This window comes from Carcharodon carcharias, chromosome 20, assembly GCF_017639515.1.
Source record: "Carcharodon carcharias isolate sCarCar2 chromosome 20, sCarCar2.pri, whole genome shotgun sequence".
NCBI classification, from domain to species: Eukaryota; Metazoa; Chordata; class Chondrichthyes; order Lamniformes; family Lamnidae; genus Carcharodon; species Carcharodon carcharias.
The window spans coordinates 40,363,426-40,388,355 of record NC_054486.1 but is presented as its reverse complement, the minus strand read 5'-3'; the positions used below and the strand labels follow the sequence as shown (position 1 = coordinate 40,388,355).

At 42.0% G+C, this 24,930-nt stretch overlaps 1 protein-coding gene across 2 annotated transcripts in view; it reads right to left on the bottom strand.

Moving 5' to 3' along the window:
• coch (coagulation factor C homolog, cochlin (Limulus polyphemus)) overlaps positions 1-24,930 on the bottom strand; it is a 61,878-nt gene that overhangs the window by 4,068 nt on the left and 32,880 nt on the right. For both annotated transcript variants that reach the window (XM_041214743.1, XM_041214745.1), the window contains exons 5-10: positions 22,336-22,469; positions 20,597-20,659; positions 17,605-17,664; positions 17,378-17,525; positions 17,111-17,214; positions 2,922-3,148 (exon numbers count right to left, since the gene is read on the bottom strand). In XM_041214743.1, the coding sequence (XP_041070677.1) occupies positions 2,922-3,148; positions 17,111-17,214; positions 17,378-17,525; positions 17,605-17,664; positions 20,597-20,659; positions 22,336-22,469 (736 nt within the window). The remainder of the gene's footprint in view (positions 1-2,921; positions 3,149-17,110; positions 17,215-17,377; positions 17,526-17,604; positions 17,665-20,596; positions 20,660-22,335; positions 22,470-24,930) is intronic.

Below are 24,930 nucleotides of genomic sequence, written 5' to 3'. Positions count from 1 at the left end.
ATTGGTCCCTTAGATTGGGGAATTAATAATGGGAAATAAGGAAATAGCAGAGGTTTTGAACAAGTATTTTGTTTCTGTCTTCCCAGTAGAAGGCATAAAAAGTATCCCAAGAGTAGTTGAAAATCAAGAGGCAAAAGGGATGGAGGAACTTGGAACAATCACTATCACTATAGAAAAAGTAATGGGAATAATAATGGGACTTGAAGCTGACAAGGTGACCTGCATCCTAGGGTCTTAAAAGATAGGCTGCAGAGATAGTGGATGCATTGATTGTAATTTTCCAAAATTCCCTAGATTCTGGAAAGGTCCCAGAGGGTTGGAAAAATACAAATGTAACACCTCTTAGAGAGAAGGGAGACAGAAAGCAGGAAACTATCGGCCAGTTAGCATAACATCTATCTTTGCAAAACTGCTAGAAAATCATTATCCAAACAGGCTGTCAATATGTTTTGTGAAAGAGAAATCACGTTTGACAAATTTATTAGAGTTCTTTGAGGATGTAATAAACAGAGTGAAAAAAGAGAACCAGTAGATGTAGTGTATTTGGATTTCCTAAGGGCATTTGGTAAGGTGTCACATAAAATTTTACTCCACAAGATTCATGGTGTTGGGGTGATATATTAGCATGGATAGAGGACTGGCTAACTTTTTTTTGTTCATTCATGGGATGTGGGCATTGTTGGCTGGGCCAGCATTTATTGTCCATCCCTAGTTGCCCTTGAGGTGGTGGTGGTGGTGCAGTCAATGTGGTATAGGTACACCCAGAGTGCTATTAGGAAGGGAGTTCCAGGATTTTGACCCAGTAACAGTGAAGGAACAGCGTTATATTTCCAAGTCAGGATGATGAGTGACTTGGAGGGGAACTTCCAGGTGGTGGTGTTCCCATCTATCTGCTGCCCTTGTCCTTCTAGATGCTACTGGTCGTGGGTTTGGAAGGTGCTCTCTAAGGACCCTCAGTGAATTCCTACAGTGAATCTTGTAGATGGAGGGGGTGAATGTTTATGGATGTGGTGCCAATCAAGCGAGCTGCTTTGACCTGCTTTGTCAAGCTCCTTGAGTGTTGCTGCACTCATCCAGGCAAGTGGGGAATATTCTATCACACTCCTGACTTGTGTCTTGTAGTTGGTGGACAGGCTTTGAGGAGTCAGGAGGTGGATTCATAGCCTCTGGCTCCTGTAGCTGCAGTATGTATATGGCCAGTCTAGTTCAATTTCTGGTCAATGGCAACCCCCAGGATGTTGATAGTGAGGGATTCAGTGATGATAATGCCAATGAATGTCAAGGGGTAATGGTTAGATTCTTTCTTGTTGAGATGGTCATTGCCTGGCGCTAATTGGCACAAATGTTACTTGCCACTTGTCAGCCCAAGCCTGGATATTGTCCATGTCTTGCTGCATTTGGACATGGACTGTTTCAGTATCTGAGGACTCACAAATGGCGCTGAACATTGTGCGATCATCAGCGAACATTCCCACTTCTGACTTTATGATGGAAAGAAAGTCATTGCTGAAGCAGCTGAAGATGGTTGGGCCGAGGACACTACCCTGGGAACTCCTGATGTCCTGGAGCTGAGATGATTGACCTCCAACAACCACAACCATATTCCTTTGTGCTAGGTATGACTCCAACCAGTGGAAAGTTTTTCCCCTGATTCCCATTGACTTCAGTTTTGCTTGGGCTTCTTGATGCCAAAGTCGGTCAAATGCAGCCTTGATGTCAAGGGCAGTCACTCTCACCTCACCTCGGGAGTTCAGCTCTTTTGTCCAAGGCTATAATGAGGTCAGGCGCTGAGTGGCCCTGGTGGAACCAAACTGGGCATCAGTGAGCAGGTTATTGCTAAACAAGTGCTGTTTGATGGCACTGTTGAAGACCCCTTCCATTACTTTACTGATGATCGCGAGTTAACTAATGGGACGGTAATTGGCTGGGTTGGATTTGTCCTGCTTTTTGTATACAGGACATACCTGGGCAATTTTCCACATAGCTGGATAGATGCCTGTGTTGTAGCTGTGCTGGAACAGCTTGGCTAGGGGCGCGGCAAGTTCTGGAGCACAAGTCTTCAGTACTTTTGCCGGAATTTTGTCAGGACCCATAGCCTTTGCCATATCCAGTGCCTTCCACTGTTTCTTGATATCACGTGGAGTGAATTGAATTGGCTGAAGACTGGCATCTGTAATGCTGAGGGCCTAACAGGAAATAAGAGAGCTGGGGTAAATGGGTCATTTTCAGGTTGTCAAACTGTAACCAGTGGAGTGCTGCAAGAATCAGTGCTGGGGCCTCAACTGTTTACAATCTATGTTAATAACTTGGAGGAAGGGACCGACTATTGTTCTCCATCTTAAAAGGGAGACCCCTTATTTTTAAACTCAAACCACACCTCAAATACCGCTTGCAGATTTGGTCACCTTACTTAAGGAGGGACATTGTTGCATTGGAAGCAGTTCAGAGAAGACTGATTCCTGGGATGAAGAGGTTGTCTCATGAGGAAAGGTTAAGCAGGTTGGGCTTATACTCATTGGAGTTTAGAAGAATGAGAGGTAATTTTAATGAAATATATAATATTCTTGAGGGGGCTTGGCAGGGTAAATGCTGAGAGGATGTTTCCCTTGTGAGGGAAACTAGGGAGCATAGTTTCAAAATAAGGAGTTTTCCATTTAAGACAGAGATGAGGAAGAATTTATTTTCTTGGGGTCATTAATGTGTGGAATTCTCTTCCCCAGTGATACCGTCATTAAATATATTCAAGACATACGTAGACAGATTTTTGGGGGACACGCAGGAAAGTGGAATTAAGGCCACAGCCAGATCAGCCATGATCTTATTGACTGGTGGAGCAGGCTCGATGGGCCAACTGGCCAACTCCTGCTCCTATTTCTTATGTTTTTAGGTTCTAATTATAATAACTTGTGAAATGGCCTTACCTTTTCCATGTAATTGGGGTCTTGGACCATCTTTTGCTCTTCTGGAAGGGCTTTTGCAATTGTAATGATAAAAACATTCATGCCAGATTCTCTGGCCAAATTTGCTGCTCTTTCAATTTCATCTGAGGGCCATCCGTCCACCAGAACAACTATGACTTTTGGATACCCAGTCCGTGTACCCTTATCAGGTGTGAAAAAGCTTTCTGTTGTGTGGATTAGAGCTTTACCTAGTGTATAAAATTGGCATTATGAATAACTTTGGGAGAATGTTTCCAGAAACTCTGAGCAATTTAATTTCGAGATGCTCAGGGAGGCTTCTGTGACAAAAATTGATTGTTCCATGGTATTTTTAATCAGTTAATCAACTTTTTTGAGACTTATCCCCATATCCTTGAGTCTTCCGAGTCCATGTGAATATTAGAAGGTCAGTGGGCACGAGGAGAAGGCTAAACTATGCTCCTGGCCTCTTTAGCAGCTGCTAGGAGATATGAGGCACCATCCAAGCAGATCCACTCCCTCTCCGCCCCCACCCTTGGTCAAACAGCATCACTCAATTTAAGAACTGAGTATTTTGTTGGAATTAAACTTTTGACCAACACATTTTATGCCAGCATTTTGTGAGGCTCCATTAGCTGTACTGATACATTGCCCTCAAATATTTTGTTGCTTGGCAAGTAGAATTTGTTAAATTTAATCTACAAGAAATGTTATTTGAGCATTAACCAGGTAGCAAAAATATTTAGAATAGAGGAAAACAGGAAAACATCTATGATTTAAGAAGTGAACCACTGAGGTAGGAGAGTTCTCAACGGATCATAAAAAAGTCAGATTCATCTAAAAAGAAGTAGGAAGCAAACCAATTAGGGTTTGGAAATGGGGAAAGAAACAGGAATTAACTGTTTTGTTTTTAGATCACTAGGCCTGGATTTAAACTCTCCCACTGCAGCTAGCAAGTAGAATTCAATGGTGTCAGCCAACATTACAACAAATGCATACCACTTACTAGCCATAACTTTGAAGTTTTTGCTTTCAAAGACTTATACTTCAAAATCAGAGAACAGAAATGTTTTTGTGTTCTGGCAAAAGCAGTACATACTGCTTTACATTAAATATTTCCATTTCAGGTGTAGTTGATAGCTAACTTCAATCAGTGGTTCCTCAAGATTCTGTTCTCCTTATCACGGTTTCTTCTCCACATCAGTGCACTTGTTGACACAATATCCAAACTTCCCATGTCTTTTGAATGAATCCACTCTGCATTCCTCAGCTTCTTTCAGAATGTATAGGTATAGTGCACACCTTTATTTTTTCTCATTAACGTACGAATTAGGAGCAGGACTAGGCCACTTGGCTCCTCGAGCCTACTCCGCCATTCAATATCATGGCTGATCTGATTGTAACCTCAACTCCATATTCTCACCTACCCCCGATAACCTTTTATCTCCTTGCTTAACAAGAATCTATCTAGCTTTGCCTTAAAAATATTCAAAGACTCTGCTTCCACCCTTTCAAGAAAGACTCAGGACCCTCTGGGAGAAAACATTTCTTCTCACCTCTTGTCTTAAATGGGTGACCGCTTATTTTTAAACAGTGACCACTAGTTCTAGATTCTCCCACAAGAGAATCCTTTCCACATCCACCCTGTCAAGACTCCTCAGGATCTTAGATGTTTCAATCAAGCCACCTCTTAATCTTCTAAGCTCTAGCGATACAAGCCTAGGCTGTCCGAACTTTCCTCATAAGACAACCTGCCCATTCCTGTTATCAGTCTTGTAAACCTTCTCTGAACAGCTTCCAATGCATTTACATCATTCCTTAAATAAGGAGACCAATATTGTACACCATACTGCATATGTGGTCTCACAATGCCCTGTTTAACTGAAGCATAGCTTCTCAACTTTTGTATTCAATTCCCCTCCTAATAAACAAAAACATTCTATTAGTTTTTCTAATTATTTGCTGTACCTACATGTTAACCTTTTGCGATTCATGCACAAATTCATTGCACTGATAATCAAGATCTTTCAATTATTTAAAGACTTTTTTAACAGCACTGCTCATCTAGGTCACTTAGTGGGTCATTTGCAGGTTGGCAAACTGTAACTAGTGGAGTGCCGCAAGATCCGGTGCTGGGGCACCAACTGTTTACAATCTATGTTAATGACTTGGATGAAGGGACCAACTGTATTATTGCCAAATTTGCTGATGAAAAACAAGTAGTTAGAAAAGCAAGTTGAGGATACAAAAAGCCTGCAAAGGGATCAGGTTACCGGAGTGGGCAAAAATTTAGCAGATGGAGTATAATGTGGGAAAATGTGAGATTGTCCACTTGGCAGGAGGAATAGCAAAGCCAAGTATTGTTAAAATGGAGAGAAACTGCAGGATGCTGTGATACAGAGGGCCCTGAGTGTCCTTGCACATGAATCACAAAAAGTCAGCATGCAGGTACAGCAAGTAATTAAGAAGGCAAACAGAATGTTGGCCATTATTACAAGGGGGGTGGAGTATAAAAGTGGGGAAGTCTTGCTGCAACTGTGAGCAGGAGCAGACCATTAAGCTTCTTGAGCTTGCTCTGCTATTTGATAAGATCGTGACTGATCTGATTGTGGCCTCTACTTTCCTGTTTACTCCCTATAGCCTTTGACTTCCTTGTCAGTCAAGAATCTATCTAACTCAGCCTTAAAAATCTTCAATGATCCTGCCTCCATTGCTCTCTTGGGAAGAGAATTCCATAGGCAAACGACCCTCTGAGAGAAAAAATTCTCCTCATCTCCATCTTAAATGGGAGACCCCTTATTTTTAAACTCAACCAACACCTCGAATACTGCTTGCAGATTTGGTCACCTTACTTAAGGAGGGACATCGTTGCATTGGAAGCAGTTCAGAGAAGGCTGATTCCTGGGAGGTTGTCTCATGAGGAAAGCTCAAGCAGGTTGGGCTTACACTCATTGGAGTTTAGAAGAACAAGACGTAATTTTAATGAGATATATAATACTCTGAGGGGGCTTGGCAGGGTAAATGCTGAGAGGATGTTTCTCTTGTGAGGGAAACTAGGGAGCATAGTTTCAAAATAAGGAGTTTTCCATTTAAGACAGAGATGAGGAAGAATTAATTTTCTTGGGGGTCATTAATGTGTGGAATTCACTTACCCAGTGAGCAGTGGAGGCTGGGTCATTAAATATATTCAAGGCATATGTAGACAGATTTTTGGGGGACACGCAGGAAACCTAGGTAACCTAGTGGTAATGCTACTGGATCAACAACGCAGCGATTGAAAGTGCACAATCCACCACTGCAACTGCCAGAAAATGCCTGTGAAAGCTGCTGGGTTCTTTGAAGAAATCAAATTGGTTCAGTAGTGCCTGGGTAGGGAAACTGCTTAGTCTATTCTATGTTTGACTGCAGCCCTACAGTACACTTAACCTCAGGAGAACTTAGGGTACATAATGTGGGCTTAACAGTATGACGTACATGATTGATGGCTGCACCCTTATTCTTCCATCTGTTGACTTTCCTGTTCTAACATTTCCTATGAACAGAGTCTCCGGCCTGAATTTTCCTGTTGGCAATTTGGGGGTGGGGCCCGCTCACCGATGGGAAAATGATGCAGGATGACATCAGGAGGAATCCCCGACATTTTTAGGAAGGTGGCGGACAGCGAAATCAACTGCCTGCCTGCCAACCTGTCAATGGCCAATTGAGGCCATTGACAGGCTAATTAAGATAATTAAAGACCTGCCCGTCCAACCTTAAGGCTGGTGGGCAGGCCAGGAGCCCCAGCAGGTTCCTGATAATACATGAAACCTCATCCACTGGCAGGATGAGATTTCATGTCCGTTTTTAAAAACTTTAATACATTTTATGTGATATATATTAACATGAGGGGGACATGTTAATTTTTAAATATTTCTATTTTTTAAGTTTTCTGGACTGTCAGTGATCTCTCTGAGACAGCACTTTGTCCCAGGGAGTAGTGCACTCTTTTGTGCGCATGCGCGAAACAGCGCACTTTAACCGTTGGGGATTCCCCCCCCACCCCCCTGCACGGGAAGCACATGGTACTTCCCGTCGGATAGGCCGCTGGGCGGGCCTTAATTGGCCCACCCACTCAAAATGATGGAAGGCCCTGTTTCGGTGGCGGGGGTCGGCTGTCTGCCCGCCGCCAAGCCGGTGGGACCTGCATGCCCACCAAGGGCAAAATTCTGCCTTCCATATTTCCCCCATTTTAAAGATTCATTGCATCTTTTTTAGTTGCTGAGAGCTTCATTTTTTTTAATCTCTTCAGTTTACAGACTTTTAAAGCTCAAACTTGGCCTCTTTTAGCGATGCATCTAGATTTATGTCATAAAAGTAACAAGTGCTGGAAAAACTCAGCAGATCTGGCAGCATCTGTGGAGAGAGAAACAGAGTTAATATTTTGAATCTGTGTGAATCTTCTTCAGAGCTGATGTATGAGAGATTTATGTCATCTTCTCAGCTTCGGAATTAAATTTTTCTATAATTATTGCAGACGTAACCTGTATCAAAACTGTCTTTTTCTCAGAAGCATCTAGGTAGCAGTAATCATAACATGATTGAATTCTGCATTCAGTTTGAGAGAGAGAGTCTAAGACAAGTGTTTTATACTTCACATAAAGGCAATTACAAGGATATGAAGATGGTGCTGGTTAAATTTGAATAGGGAAATTAGGTTAAGGGGAGGTCAGTAGAAATGCAATGGCAGACATTTAAGGAGCTATTTTGTAATACTCAGCAAAGATACATTCTAGGGAGAAAGAAAAGCTCTCGGAGAAGGATGCACCATCAATGGATAACTAAGGAAGTTAAAGGTAGTATCAAATTGAAAGAAAAAATGTGCAATTCTGCAAAGATTAATAGTCGGCCAGAAGATTGGACAGAATTTAAAAATCAGTTAAGAATTACTTTATAAAAGGAGGGGGAAAGTATGAGAGAAAGCTATCTGGGAATATAAAAACAGAGTAGATAAGTAGTTTAACTACCAGTAGTTAAAAAGGAAAAAAGTAGCTAAAGGGAGCGCTGGTGTTCTAGAGTGTAGGTCTGGGGAATTAATAATGGGAAATAAAATTCTGGAAGCGTTGAATAGATATTTTGTGCCTGTTTTCACTGTAGAAGACATAAATAACATTGCAGAAATACTTGTAAATCAAGAGATGAAAGTGAAGGAGGAACTTAAAACAGTTAGAATCACCAGGGAAAGGGTACTGAGAAAACTAAAGGCTGCAAAGTCTCCAGGACCTGATGGACTTCATCCTAGGGTCTTTTGGTGCCACATCAAAGGTTGCAACACAAAGGGCAAAATTCTCCCAGCCCACTTGGCGGTGGGCGAGATAGGAGGCATGCATGGGAAATATGGCGGGACCCACTTCACGACGGTGTGAAGGCAGGTCGCGATCTTCCGCTCAGCCCAACAGCAGGGAGCTAATTGTAATACATTAGCATATAATTAAAAGGCCATCCCACCAGCCTCTTGGAACCGCGCTGTATTGACCGTAAACTTGCTTTCCTGCCAAGGTATTCCAAAACACAGGAACTGAGGTGAGTGAGCAGCAGCGTTTTTCATAGCTTGCCTGTTGTTTACAGGCCTTGGTGTGGGGGGGGGGGGGGGGGGGGGGGGGGGGGGGGGGGGGGGGTACTGATGCCTGGCCCCACAGGCGACTGCTGAGGGCAGGGGGATGTCAAGTGCTGCCCTGGCGCTGCATCCTGCGCACAGGTTGGGGTGGGGGGAAGGGCTAAGTGAGGGAAGTGGCCACGCATTAGGGACACCTGTATAAACTGACCATGCCTCTGCAACTGAGACAGATCAGGCACAGCCACAGTGATGTGATTGGGGTCAGGTTCCTAGCCTGCCCGCACATGCAAGCAACGTGGAGGCACCAAAGGGCCACCAGGCGCACTCATTTCTAGCCATCCAAGGGGTGACCAGCACTCTCTGGGAAGTGTTAAGTGGAGGTCACACAGGGCCAGGAAAGGTGCTAAGTACAGTCATGATAACCACATCTCTCCTTCATGCTGCAGGATCATGGATCCTGGTGACCTAGCTGTATGCCTGATGGCCTACAGAGACTGTAGAAGACTGAGGAGAGTGACTGAGGCTCCTGGCCGCACAAACGCAAGAGCAACAACCTCATGAAGGGGCAGTTGGGGCTCTTGCACACACTGCCCAGCAGCGACAGCGAGCCATAGCTGGTCAGCACCTAGCGACACCCAGGGTCTATGGACGCCACCTGCCATTCCTGCAGATGACTGAGAACCAGTGTCGTCGACGACTGCGCATGTCTAGGGACCTGGTGGCTCACATCTGCCACTTACTGCAGGACTTGGCACCAAGGGGTCATGGAGGGCATCCACTGCCAGTGGCTGTGAAAGTGACCGCGGCGCTCAATCTCTCTGCCATGGCTCCTTTCAGGGATCCACAGGTGACTCTGTGGGCTATCACAATCTGCCACCCACAAATGCATCCATAAGGTCACGGATGCCATCTTCTCCATGGCACACAACTTTGTGCATTTCGCCCAGGACTGGGACAGCCAAGATGCAAGAACCATTGGTTTTGCCCTGATCTCGGGATTCCCACAGGTGCAGGGTATAATTGACTACACTCATGTGGCGCTCAAGTCTCCATTGCTACATTCAGTGGACTTCATCAACCTCAAGGGCTTCCACTCACTGAACGTGCAGCTGGTATGCGACCACCAGAAACACATCCTGCAGATAGGTGCACGGTTTCTAGGGACTGTGCATGACACCTACATCCTGAGTAGCTCGCAGATCCATGCAGTCTTCCAGGGTCCACAGAGGCTGCAGGGTTGGCTCCATGGGGACAATGATATCCATGCGGCGGCCTCAGACTGCAGCAGAGTGACGCTATAATAAGGCTCATGCAGCAGCTCGTAACTTGGTGGAGCAGATCATTGGGATGCTGAAGATGCCGTAATGGTGCCTGCACCAGTCTGGTGGAGCCCTGCAATACAGTCCACAGAGGGTGTCAGGCATTGTTGTCGTCTGCTGCGCCCTTTACAACCTGGAGCTGCAAATGGGGTGAGGAGCTGGTTGAGGAAGAGATGGAGGAGCTGCACATCTCCTCCAATGAGGAGGACGATGATGGCGATGAAGCTTTCGCACTGGCTAGACGAGGCAGGTGCACTTGACAGGCCCTCATAGCTGCCAGATTTGTGGAGGATGATGACAACATGCAGTGAGATGTCCTCGTAGATCCCCACATCACAGTTGTGAACGTTTGACTCCAGGCTGGCTTATCTCAGTGCCAATACCCTCTGTGAGAAAGCTCCTGTCATGGAGATGCAGTGGAGGCACTAATAGTCACTCAATTGGAGGAGGATGACAACAACATACAGTGAGGACACTCCATAGATTGTCACATAGCCTCTGAGAATGACTCCTGTCTGGCCGGGACAGCTCGCTTGGACTCCACGATCAGGACCATCTCAGAAACACAGCCATGAACCTTTAGACGCATCTCATGCTGTGTCCACCTTCAGCTCCTCAGCCCTTCAGGAGCTGGTGCACAGCATCCCTGGTCACAGATGCTGGTGTGATGTGGCCAGATCCACCTTAAAGTTGCTGAGAGCACACAGTATGAGAGATCTCTGTGGTGCCTGCCCACTACATTCTGCCAGCAAAGACCAGCACTGCCGAGGTGCAGGCATCAGTAATATTTCCAGGGAGTGAGAGGCTGGGCCATCACTGTGGTCTGAAGGCTGCATAGAGCACAGGAAAGAGGCCCTGGAATAAGACACCTGCCTTTAGTCTTGTGCAGAAAGGTTTCACATTTGAGTGACAAGAACACTGCTCATCAGAAAAGAAGCCACAGGCAGGGAGATATTCTTGGGAGTTTATTGACAATAGGGAACATTATGTACAAATGATCAACACCCTAGGTTGTGCAACTAATTCTCCTTAACTTTCCTAACCCTGCCGCTACGTCTTGGTGCTCCCCGAAAATCCACAGATGGAGGCAGCCTGTTGACTGTGACGCCCTGTCTGTGGAGACTTTGGCGGACTTCCTATGGAGGGCCAAGACTTGGAGAGCCCCAGCCTGCTTTTGGGGACCTGCAGTAGCACCCTCCTTGGCCTGTGAAGCTGGAGCTGCAAAGATCACAGGAAAAGGGTATTCGGATGGCCTGGAGACCCCCAGAGTCACTAGAGCGTGCACCTTCTGATCCACCTCCCTATGCATGCCCGAGGGCCCCTGGCTGACTCTAGGAGCGGAAGGGGCAGCTGGAGTGAGATTGAACTGCCCAGCACCCCTCTCATGTACACACTGTTGGAGGCCAACTATGGCATCAGCAATGAGTTAAGCCCATGCAGTGGTGCAGGAATGACATCCTGGACCAAGGTCTCCATGACGGCTGCCACCCTGCCAGTGTTGACCTCGGTGCATTGCAATGCCAGCATTATCACCTCAGCCTGAAGACTGACGGACTCCTCCATCATGCTTTGCAATCTAAGGAGTGCAGCAGACATCCCTTCCTGTTGTTCCCTGACTTGTCTTTGCAGCTCCAGCAACTGTGACATGACCAAGTCCAGAGGCTCGTCAGCTGACTCTCACTCAGCAACACTGTGACCTCCAGCTGTCCTCCGAGTGCCGGGTACCTGAGAAGTCCTTGCCTCCTCCTGCTGTGGATCAGAAAGTGCGATGTGCTCAGCAGATTGTGATCCCGAGACTACTCTAAAGCTAGTTCGCACTGAGGTATGTGTCCCTGCACTGGTGGAGGGTGTGGGTGAGCACTGTGATGGGACTTCATGGAGAGTGCCTTCAGATTCCTCTTCAGAGGTTTCTTCGGAACTTGCTTAGAGGCTCTGGGTCATGGATTCTGTCGACTGCTTCCCAGATGTGCCTGTGAAAGCAAGGGGAGATAATTAGTGCATGGCAGTGGCCTGTGAAAGAGGGCACATCACTCATGGCATGGTTGTCTGATGGATGTTGCACTGCTGGATCCTCACTTGGTAGAGCAGCGCCAACCTCACCATCAGCACAGGAACAGTCCTGGTCATCGCTGGCCAGCTAGATGGCTCTGTTTTCAAACTCTGTGAGAACTTTGAATTCCAGCATCCCTCCACCCATCTGCGACCTTTCCCTCCTCTTGTGAGGTAGTTTGTCCTGCATGGATAGAGATGGGGTGAGTGTATCAGGAAGCCTGCTGGGCCAGATGTTAAGTATGCCTGGCCTGTGGTGAGTGGTCCCATGGATGGGATGAGGACAATGACGGTGTGTGTGTGAGAGTGAATGCTGATGTCCCTTGCACTGGCAGTGAATGAGGGCCCTGTGGGTGTGTGGTGGGTTTGTGAGTGTGTGAGTTGGGAGTGATGAAAAGAGTGACTTACCCTGGTGGAACGGAGCTCATCATTAATCCTTTTGCGGCACTGGGTGGCTGTCCTCTTCTGAAGGGTGTTGGCGCTGACCACCGCTGCCACTGCCTCCCAAGCTGGGTTGGTGACATTGTTACCCATCCTGGAGCCAGAGCGGGGTAGAGCACATCCCAGGGGCCTCCACGCCATGCAGCAGTTGCTCAAGGGACCCGTTGTTGAAGTGGGGAGTTGCAGTTTTTTTGTCTTTGCAGGCCATGTCTCCCAGACAGCGGTGTTGAGCTGGTGGAGATGAGTGCTTTGTTGGCGGCTGCCTTTTAAAGATGGCTGCCACGTGATGTAACAACGGGGAATGAGAGCCCGCCTGCCATGGAAACGGTGTGTTTCACTGGAGTGAATATATAATGAGGTGGGCTGGGGAAGATACAGCGTGAAAACCCACCATTTTCATCGGTGGGTAGGACTCCATTTTACTTCTGCACTTGTGTAATTCTGGGAAAATTCAGCCCAAAATTACAGCTCATGGCGTAGAGAATAACATATTAGCATGGATCAAAGATTGGTTAGCTAGCAGGAAGCAGAAAGTCAGAACAACTAGGACATTTTTGGATTGGTTAGCTGTAACCAGTAGACTGTCATCAGAATCCGTGCTGAGGCCTCAACTATTTACAATCTATGTCAATGACTTTAGTGAGGGGCCAAATGTATGGCTGCTAAATTTGCTGATGACACAAAGTTGGGTAGGGGAGTAAGTTGTGAGGAGGACATAAGGGGTCTGCAAAGGGATATAGATAGGTTAAGTGAGAGGGCAAAAATTAGGCAGATGGAGTATAATGGGGGAAAATGTGAACTTGTCCACTTTGGCAGGAAGAATACAAAAGTATATTATTTAAATGGAGAGAGATTGTGGAACTCTGTGGTATAGAGGGATCTGGGTGTTGTGGTACATGAATCACAAAAAGTTAGTGTAAAGCACAGCAAGTGATTTGAAAGACAAATGGAATGTTGTCATTTATTGCAAGGGAATGGAATATAAAAGTAGGGAACTTTTGCTACAGTTGTAGAGGGTGTTGATGGGACCACATCTGGAGTGCTCTGTACAGCTTTGGTCTCCTTACTTAAGGATATAATTGCATTAGAAGCAGATCAGAGAAGGTTCACTTGACTGATTCCTGGGATGAGGTGGTTATCCTTTGAGGAAAGGTTGGACTGGTTGGGCTGTATCTATTTGAGTTTAGAAGAATCAAAGATGATCTTATTGACATGGGGTCTTGACATGGTGAATACTGAGAAGATGATACCTCTTATGGGAGAAACTAGAATTAAGGGGCATAGTTTAAAAATAAGGGGTCTCCCATTTAAGACTAAGATGAGGAGAATTATTTTCTGTCCCAGGGTCATTAGTCTCTAAAATTCTCTTTCCCAGAGAGCAATGGAAGCAGGGTCTCAGACTCATAGACGTTTACGGCACAGGAGGTGGCCATTCAGCCCATCGTATCCATACCAGTCAACAAAGACCTGACAACACTAATCCCATTTTCCAGCACTTGGCCCATAACCCTGGAGGCTATGGCAACACAACTGAATATCTAAATACTCCTTAAATGTTACGAGAGTTTCTGACTCAACCACCCTTTCAGGCAGTGAGTTCCAGACTCCTACCACCCTCTGGGTGAAAAGATTTCTCCTCAACTCCCCTCTTAGCCTTCCACTTCTTACCTTAAATCTATGCCCCCTGGTTATTGACCCCTCAACTAATGAAAAAAGTGCCTTCCTATCCACCCTTTCTATGCCCCTCATAATCTTATACACCTCTATCAGGGCCCATCTCAACCTTCTCTGCTTTGAGCTGGGAGTACGATATCATAGCTGTGACCAAGACATGGCTAAAAGGGCAAGATTGGCAGCTCAACATTCCTGATAATAGAGTAATAGGGAGTCTGGAACTCACTGTCTGAAAGGGTGGTTGAGTCAGAAACTCTCGTAACATTTAAGTATTTAGATATTCACTTGCATTGCCATAGCCTCCAGGGCTATGGGCCAAGCACTGGAAAATGGGATTAATTTAGTAAGATCTTTGCTGACCAGCATGGACACGATGGGCCAAATGTGCTGTAGATGTCTGAGTCTATGGGTCCGTGCAGCTAAATCTGCTGGGCTTCCCACATCGTGTGGGCTTACTGACAGGGACAGAATGAGGCTCTGGCCATTTATCTGGCCAATGTCTTACTGCCCCCATAAAATTTCAGACAATTCGGGGTTGGGTGGGAATGCCACCTGCTGGATTTTATGTGCCCTCTGCCTTCAAAGCTGCTGGCAGGGAAGTGTAAAATTCAGCCCTTTGATTCTATGAAACTTTTTTGCATTTGGGATTTTCCATAGAAATTCCTTTTTTGGTTACACTTTTGGAGAAGAGAGGAGAATCAACTTATTTGCCCCCTCTATCAGGCTGCTCTCACTCACATCCGTTCCCAACTCAAAACTGGAAACAGCAAGCAAAAATACGGTTTAAAAAAGAAAATAATATGATGGATACATCGCAAACAGGTTGAAAATTAACCAGGGACAAACAATACAGAATACTTAAATTACAATTCAACTTCAACATGAAATTAAAAAGAGAACCCTTGGAAAGTTTAGTTTTGTGACTGTTGCATTTTGTCTAGTGTTAAATTTTCTTGTTTGTAATGGAAGAGTTTCAGACCAATCGTATAAAGCTCTTTGGAATAGCACCAAACTGGTTCCTGTTGGGATGAATCTGAAAGCAAAGCTTTCTATTTTTCAATTAGGGAATTTTGGAGTTTCTCCAGTTGTTCAATACTGTGCTTTTCAGTACTGCCAGCAATGTCAATAGTCTAGAAATAGGGGCTATGATTAAGTCTATGACTAAATGTGTGTTATAACATCCAAAGGTAAGGACATCCTTGCGCTTCAAGAAGTCACTTAAGGGTGGTCAATGGTTTACCGCTACAGCCCACAATTACCATTATTGATTGCAGATAATTAATCCTGCTGGCATTACTAAAGAAGTAATTATTCACTGGAGAATCTTCCAAATTGCTTTCAATAATCGTCTAAAAGCATTTTTAAATGCAGTATTAGAGTTGTTTAGTGGTAGAATAACTTGATGTTTCAATGCAGTCACACACAGTGCATATTAACACTCTCAGCTGTCCACATCACATGGCAAGTTCCAATTCTCAGTTCAGAAATTGAGGAAAGGGAGGAAGGAAAGTTCATAGGACGTCATCTGAAGGAATTCTTAACAGTTTCAGAGTTTCAGCTCAAAGAAGCTTGTCTGCCTATTCTGACAGTAGGAAATATCTCAGCAGAACAGGACCTGATAACGGCCAGGAAAAGTTAGTAGCAGTTTCAAAATTATTGTTCCCCACATTTAAATGATAAGGTGATTCATTACTGGGAAACCAGTAAATAAATGGGCCTCCATGTAATTAGTATTAGTATTCACAACATATTTTCAACAGGAAAAAAGAAAAAATTGTATACATGTTCTTCACAGTTACTTATTGATTTTTACTTTTTTCAAACTCATGTTTGCAATTTTACAATTTCTAAATATTTAAGTATTTGCATTTATCTACCTTTTATTATTTAGCAGCACTTTTTATGTTTCTTCCTTTAATCCACTGAGTCTGTGTAAATATGTGTTGAACTTTTGTGATGAGAAAAACAGTTTGTATTAGATACAAGTGCAGGTTGTCTCTTAGAGTAAGTGGACTAATCCATTGAGAATAACAAGGCAGCAGATTAAAAACATGCAAAATCGAGGGGAAAAGGATGAACACAGACACCAAATTAAATGATTGAGCAATGAGAATAGTGAGCATGGAATAGGAGTGAGGCCACTGAAATGCAGATTTAACAGCATCTGATTTCTCAGCAGGGATGCGTCAGCAGTTCATAGGGCAAAGAACCACATTAATATAGACACGGGACCTTTTCCACTCTGCCCAGATCATAGCCTGTGCTCTGTGATGTTAATTGCAGAAGTCCTCTGTTTTTTTGTCCCTAGTGGTGAAGGGAAATAGAGGGAACCATTTTCTCACATATGGCGGCTTTTCAGTTAATTATAATGACCAATTTATTCCAACAGCATGCTAAAAATACAACTCACCATCACTAATGTCTGTCTTACTGACCATTTTGCAGAATGGTTTTCAATTAAAAATAAGCCCTTTTTTTCTAACTACAGTGATTTACTGTTTCTAGATTTTGAAAATTGTTGCCAGCAAGCTTGTGTGCAACTGTCTGGAAAAAGTGCAGATTTAATAACATTAGTGGAAACTTTTCACTCGCTATTGATGAATAAGAAGTTAATTATTGGTGCTTTGAAACACACCACTGACACAGAACAGCTATTTACCTACACAAGAGAATATAAAAAGTCAGGCAAATGAGGGCTTCCTGAAAAAAGAATCACTTTCCAGGCCTCAGACATAAAACCAGTGGTCAAGAGGTGCGGTATAGTGCTTTATCAATGCACTGCATCAAAATTTCAGAGCGAGGTTTATTCTGAAATCTTGAACAGCTGGACCATCCAAAGGAAATAATAGACATAATACTTGGTTATTGTAACTATCTTGTTTAGGGAATAATATGCACAGCCTAGAGTAAGGGAGAAGCAATATTACTTAATTCCGAGGAACACTTTCCTGTGCTGATTGTTTTTTTGGGGCAACATGTGATTCCAAGTTGACAGCTTGATTAATTGTTGGGAAGCAGAGTGAAAGAAACAGACCTTATAACAGGAAAAACACTAATTTCCCAAAATTAAAAATGTGTTATTGAAAATAACATTGTTATGAGAACATGTCACTCACCAACATTGGTGCTGCCTCCTCTGTAAGTCACATTTTTGATGGCACTGACCACATCCCTTGAATTAGTGAATTCTTTCAAGATGAACTCAGTTTTAGGACTCTCGCTGTACAAGTAATACATAAAGTGTACCATAAACACCATAACTGTGACTCTTATACCAATTCAGGCGCTTGCATTTTCACTGATGGGATATAAATATTGGTTAAGTCTGATTTATGCAAAGATTTAGAAAGGAATTTTGCACAATTTTTTACCACTTTGTTTACCTGATTTGTACAACACCAACAAGTGGTCCTTGTGGTCCAATACCAAGCAAATTGGTAACTCTGATGACAAAATTCTTCTGTAGATTAAATCTGCGTTTACCAAGGTTCCAGCTTCCATCAAGCAAGAAGGCAATATCAGCTTTGCACTCTGTGGGTTGAAGAATTACTTTTCAAACTGTTTGATAAATACAATTTAAAAAAGCAATTGGCTGCGGAGGGGCCCTTACCTTTGTTTACCTTTGAATTATTTTTCCCAATTTTTGCAGCTTTTTTCTTTGTAGATCGTGCTAAAATATTATAACAATGTAAAATATTAGTTGAAGTACATTTTTTATGTTTTATATTTTGATGCATGCATGAGTCTACTACATTATGGTTTTGAAATTAAGGAGGGGGAGAAAAAGCCTTTTTAAATGTGGGGCAATTTTTTTCCAGAAAACCTAATACAGTCTTGCAAAGCATTCATATTTGTAATCATTTGCCTGTTACAGTATTTACTATATTGTTAAAAATGTCAGTACACAATAAAGATGAGCCATTTGTGTATTATCTTCATGTGTATTTGCTAAATCTTAGATAAAGATGAACAGGCAATTCAAAATTAAATAAACAATTGTGAGACTGAATAGTTTCAACATGAGTGAAATTCATTTTGAAAAGCCGTGCTTGCCATTTCATTTTGCATGTTATGTACTTGGAAACAAGGTGCATGCTGAAACCATTGTAAAAAAGCCACATATCTTGTAAGATTGCTCTGTATTTTTTGGGACACAGAAAGCAATGTATTGTGATGACAATGGGCAACTTATCTCCCATGGTACAATACCTGCTCCAGCAACGTTGGTTCTGAAAACTGCGGAAGAATTTTGTGTTCTACATATACGTTTCAAGCATGGTGTGGAAGAGAGTATTAGAGTCAGAAGTGTGAAGCCTTGCTGTTGAAAATACTTTGGATAGGCAGAATGTCGAGATACAGCTGCAACAGCAGTGCTGATTCTGGGCTCAATTAAGAGGCCTGACTGAAGTGTCAGAAACTTCTGCTCTGCTCACATATCTAGCAGAGGAATGACAGGCCAAAACAAATATCTGATTTGTGGAGTAGGCCCTTCTCATGCAATCTGATATTGTGGAGAGCTTTGAACTGTATTTGGTGCAGGAATGAAAGTTCTGTCTGAAATAGTGGAATGTTGAAGACTAAGGAGAGGCTTCGCAATGATTGTCAGTAGAGTGCAGAATTCTTGAGTTTTTGCTATTATACCAGTTTGCCTTTTTTTTCTTACTGGTAATTCAGAGCAAAAGGGTGGACATCCTAGTTAATGTTCGTTTTCCTTAGATCTGAAAGTTCTATAAGGTAAGTAAAACACCAAGAAGTCTGGTGATAACTATCATTATTCCAACTCAGGACTATAATCCCAATTCTCAGTCATTGCAATTGACTGGTGGGAAAAGTGATGAAAAAACATTGATATCAGAAATGGGCTGATTCAGCTCTAGCTGAGCATGTTAGTGGAAATAGATAATCACCTATGATTTAGACATACAGACCTCAAGTGGCCAAGGCAGAGCAAGGTTCATTCAAAATACAAGTGATACAAAAATGTTCTCAAAACACACTATTCCAAATATTTGTATAGAGATAATGAAAAATTTGAGTAAGTTTTTCTATACATCCCATTAGATAGTTGATAATGAAAATGGTACAGATATTTCAATTCTTCCTATAAACTATTATTTTTTCCCTGCATATGTTTGTTTTGCATTAATGCCAGAAGATAAAGTGCTTTGTAAAATTAGCAAAAGTTAAATAGACAGAACTATAGATCATGTCGGTTAGTGGTACGATATGAAAATGCTAATATTTTCAGGTTGATGGAGTTAGGTTTTCCCAATTTCCATAGAAATATTGAAACTAATTTAATAAGATTAGAAACTACAAACAAGCCCACAATTTCCAGTCATTATTGCATATTTGTGCACTGGTGAGAATTCTGAATTGGCTGTTTCTGCTGAATAAAGGCTCCAGCACTTCTGGATAAAAACAGCACAATTACACAAGCACAACATGTACTGTATTTCATACATTAACTATCTCTGAGTGGTGACTGACAAAAGTGTATCACAGATAACAGAGGAGTAACTCTTATCAAATTTGTCACTTTTCATTGTATGGGTAGCTTCCCTTATTAATCTGAATGAAAAATAACTTCAAAGGAGAGCAAGTGTTAGGGAAACACTTCCTCACACTGTCAGTTGTGAATTCCACAAACTGACTCATTTGACTTCAAAACACAATGAAAACACAATGCCTATGGTTTGTAGTTTTTTAAATCTGTGTAAATTTGCTTTGTTTTAAAATAACACTTCAATATAACTTAATCCCAAAAAACATTTTCTCTGAATAAAAAGGATCAAAAATCCCAAGATATGAAGCTTAAATTTATCACAAAAGTTTGCCAAAATAAGTTGTAAAAATGACAGATGTGTTATTTGAAGCAGTCAATCTTGCCTCCTTTTACTTCTGTGTAATATTTTTTATCTGTAAGTAATTCTAGATAATAGCTTTGGCCTACGTGCAGCAGTTTGACAATGAGATATTTTCCATTATCTGAGATGACAGGAGAATGCTATAGGCATTCGACACATTTTCTAACCACCAATTTTATTTGGAGTTTATGCAGTTTTGAGATTAATTGCTTAACCAGGAGGAGGATATGATGCCAAATATGATGGAGGATAAAGATGCAAAATTCAGTCCACAGAAGACTCCACCTGCTTATGGAAAAGTTGACTAAATGTTTACATCAGTAAAACATTCGGGAGAAAGTTCAGACTGTGGCAATCATCATTTAAGAACGTTTACAATTCTAATTACAAAGACTCAAATAAATCATTCTGCAGAAAATAGCTTGATTTGTTTCTGTTAATGTTGCCTATCATTTCAGTGGCAACCTGCAGCTGATGTCATAACAGAGATTGAGATAACAGATATGGAGATTGAGAAAAAGTAATCAAATATTAAAAGTAACTGGGATTTTAGTTAACTTGGTATGACATTTTACCCACTCTAAATTGGAATAAAAACCCTCTATGAATGGAATATTGAATAAGATCAATTTATATATGGTACAGCAGAAATGACTGTCAAGTTTCAGTGCATTGAATTCCATTCCAATTACGCAACATGCAGCATGCTATGATTTTCAATTGAAAAATACAGACCAAGAGTTGGAATTACTGTTGCTTTTGGCTGTCCGGATACTTCAAGTGCTATCCTTTCAACTGCTGAAGAAGAAATTAATATTCAGATTTCAGACAAATTAGAATCATAAAGTCATTTATGACACAAAAGCAGATGATTCAACCCATTGAGTCCATGCCAGCAATCCTCCGAGAAATCCACAGTTCCCATATCCCATTTGATCCCCATAGCCCTGCAGGTTAATTTCCCTCAAGTGCACATTCACTTTCCATTTGAAATCATTGATTGTTTTCCCTTCCACCACTCTCATGGGCATTAAATTCCATGTCATTACAGTACATTGCATAAAGAAGTTCTTCACATTCCCCCAGCATCTCTTTCCCAGCATCTTAAACCTGTGTCCTGTAGCCCTTGTACTATCAGGCAATGGGAACAGTTTTCCTTGTTTATCTTATCCAAGCCTGCCATAATCTTGTGCACTTGTATCAAATTTTCATTCTCCTTTGAACAATCCCAGCTTTTCTAACCTAACCTTGTAACTAAAATTCCCCATCCCTGGAACCATTCAGGTAAATCTCTTCTGCACCCTCTCAAAGACTCTCACAACTTTCCTCAAGTGTGGTGATCAGAAGTGGATGCAATACCCCAATTAACCCAAGATCTCATATGCTTTGCTCTCTCAATACATCCTGCCACCTTCAAAGATGGATATACATGCATCCCCAGGTGCCTCAGTTCCTACACCACTATGAGGAACACTTTTCTATGCATGTGGAATGTGTTTGTCTTGTGTATAAATTGATCCTTATATTTTTGTGTCTGAATGCAAGTGGGATTAATGGGCTATTTAGTGCCTTTTGATTTTCCTGCTAACCACATATGAATATGTAATAAGCTGTGTCCAAATAGAGTTAATTATGTTTAGTTATGTGGTTAGTAAGGACCGACCATGTACTCAAATTTTAAGTTGAAGCAACTTCAACCATTTAAAAGTTTCAACTGCATATTTTCATAAACAGACTACCTAAATCAGAATTAACATTGCAATATTTAACATTTAAATATTCAACTTCTGCCTGAAATTTTGACTCAGCTGCACAGCTGTCATAGCAAGATCAAAACCTTGCCTCCTGGACAAGACTAAAACTTAGTTTATGAATTAAAGCCAGTTAGCTGATATCTACTCAATTTCAGCATTTTTTTCAAATGGTTTCTATGAGGATTGTCACAGAAAATCAGCTGTTGTGTTTATGAAAGCAAAGTTTAAAAAGAACATTCCAAATAGATTTCAGGCAAGTAAGCCTGACTTGGTGATTAATATTCTCCAGACTGGTCATTGTTAGTCTATAAATTAATTGGAACAGTTTTTTTATAGCAACCATGCTGACATAAGGCAAATGTATTCGATGATACTTTAATCAAACCTACAGATAGGTATTGCTAAGCAATCAGGTGTCTTTCTCTGGTGATTGCACATTTCTCAACCCTTGTAAATGTACCTCTGGACTTTAAATTTTACATAGGTAAAACTCCATGCAAAAGATATAGCTGTTTTTTTTCTCTATTTCAATGATTGCTAATACTTTTTCATAAAATTCACAATCAAAAATGTGCAATTTTATGAGGAGGCATTTAATTATGGAGAAAGTAAGCATTCATTCTTCTCATATTTTTATAATTTTTGTTTTGTTTTGGAAATTTCATTCCCATTTGCTGATTTATTATTTAAAATTCTTGAGGAGAACAAAGCACCACTCACTGGACACTGAAAAGGAGCTCATCCACCTAGGAAGTGGTAAGGATCTTATCCCATTTGCAGAGGAAGTCTGATAATTTCTCTGCCCTGGTAGTTTCTGAAGATGAACTACTCCTCCCAAAGCATTAATCACACCACTGGAATAAACCACAAGAAAAGACAATACATCAGTGGAGAAAAATCTTTAGCACTTCAATTAGGGAAAAGTTCTTTCTAAAGTGTAGATTAGCTGCCATGTTTCCCTCCTTTACAATAGTGAGTACAAAGTATTAATTGTCTGTGAGGCCTGCCTGAGATCATTAAAACTGCTGTATAAGTACACATCTTTCTTTAATTAAAATGTAATGAAACAAATGTGTTGCATTACCAAAGATATATTCTTTGCAAGGTTGCAATATGGAAACTCACATAACTAACTATCAGTTTTAAAGAAGTGCCACTGCCAATGATAAAATTACAGCAACTATAATTTTTTTTGGAGGTGCCAATTAAATAAAAGAAATAATTCTACAGCTAAGAGAAATTTTTGAGTGTTCATAAAAGCGCTGATTAATTTAGATTGTTAAACTTATTTTTGTCATTTTTTTTCTAAAATCAATGGCCGTTTGATCAGAGCTGAAAACCTACAGGGATCTCTGCTAGAGGGAAAAGTGGAGGTCAGTAGGAAGAGGGGTCAACCTCAGCATATTTAAATGACAGACTTCACAGAGTTTTTGCAGATGAGCTATAATGGAAATGTAAGGATGACAAAACACAGACGAGTGTGACATACCATGACAGCATATCCCCAGTAGGGATACAAGCAGCAGCATTATAGGTCAACGTCATATATTAAAAAATGTGTTTTTAAAGTATTTTGTAAAACTATTATATGCACTCTGGTAGGTTTCAGCCAAGCTCTCCATATTCTCCAGTGACAGAAGACTCAGTGAAGCCCCTCCCCCCAATCCCCACACGGTAATCAACGCATATGCTCTTCCCCCAACACACTCAATAATCTGCCCCTTTTCCACCACCATTCAAGACACACTAGGGGAGATTTTATGAAGCCTATAAAAACACGAAATGTGGTGCGCAGGGTGATTGATTTAGGCATCATATAAAATTTCGATTTCCCAATGGTGGGTAGAGATGCAGAGATTACGTTGGTGGCGTTTCAAGCCTCACACCAGCCAGTGGCAGGTTCCTACTTGCAATATAGTTACATGCCATGAATACTCATATGCATAAATTTGTTTTTAATTAAGTCCTACCTTCAAGATAAAGTCTGGCGGCACACGGGAATCTTCTGACACCTGGTTCATAGTCATTTAAAGGTGGTATACAATGCTTGGCTTTATGCAGTTATGTCTAAGGTAAGTGGTTTTCTATGTTGAACTCTGCAGCACAAGGGTGTGTGTATGGAAAAGTTGGCATTCGGTGCAGGGAGGAGTGAAAGAGGAAAGAAAAGGGGGACAGGAGTTGGCTTTTGGGTGCAGGAAGGTGTGGAGTAGGGAAGGGCCGAGAATCCTGGAATGTCTGGAATCCAGGGAAGGTGAGGCCTAAAGGTCCTGTCAATATTGGGGCCCTGTGGTTCCATTGAGGGCGTTGGGTGGCAGAGGAAACAGTCACAGTCACAGGTGAGAGTTGGATTTGGTATGGGGTGAAGTATTAGGGTTTATGTATGAGACAATGTAAATAGAACCTCCCATAATGATGATGTAAGAGAACCCATGATAAGGAGTTGAGAGGAAGAATGTTCATGGCTTCAACAGATTAACATCTAGTCATGGGTAGGTGTACATAGTTTAGCTGCATAAAATAAACCAGTTGTTGTTTGAACATACCAATGTCTCAGCAATTATTCTTCGTTAGGCTAACCAACATACAAAGTGATTGACTCCAAGACACTGAAAATTCAACTTAAAGGAAGATTAAATATCAGACCTGCAAAAGTGGTGCCAAAACTACAGAACACTTTAAGACACATTTGAAAACCTCCAGTGGTACTCCATAGATGACTTGGAGGTAGGAAATTCAGAAAATCAACTTTCAAACTCATTCTGGGCTGCAGCATATCACATGGTGCTCTGTGAAGCAAATTCCAAGTCAGTGATCGTAGTCTTTGAATTGGAGAACCAAGCAAAATCATGGAACTGATGAGCAACCCTTAAAAAAGGGTACAAATCAATTTTAATGATGCACTGGGAAAACCAGATCCCTAGTATGGACAGAACCTGCACTGCATGTGGTGACTGTGAAGCAACACAAATGAAAAATGGTTATAAATACTCAATGTTCCAGGGAGAAGTGAGTGATGAGATTATTGAAATAACTTAAAGCAAAGCAAGTTTTAACAGCCTTTTAGCATTCAAGAAATATATACCATGTCTAGCTGAGAGATCCCCCAGGGAGAGACAGTGACTGTAGACAGTCTTGGTGAGAGGCTGAACAGGGCAGGAAAACTTCAAACACAGGAAGGAAAATTTAAAACTTCGGGCGAACCAGCTAAAAGCTTAGAAAAGCCATGGATCCTAAATTTATGTACCTGAGAGGTTTGAACACATGGAAGAACCAAATCAAACTCCAAACGGAGCACTTTGGAGAAAAAGATTCTTG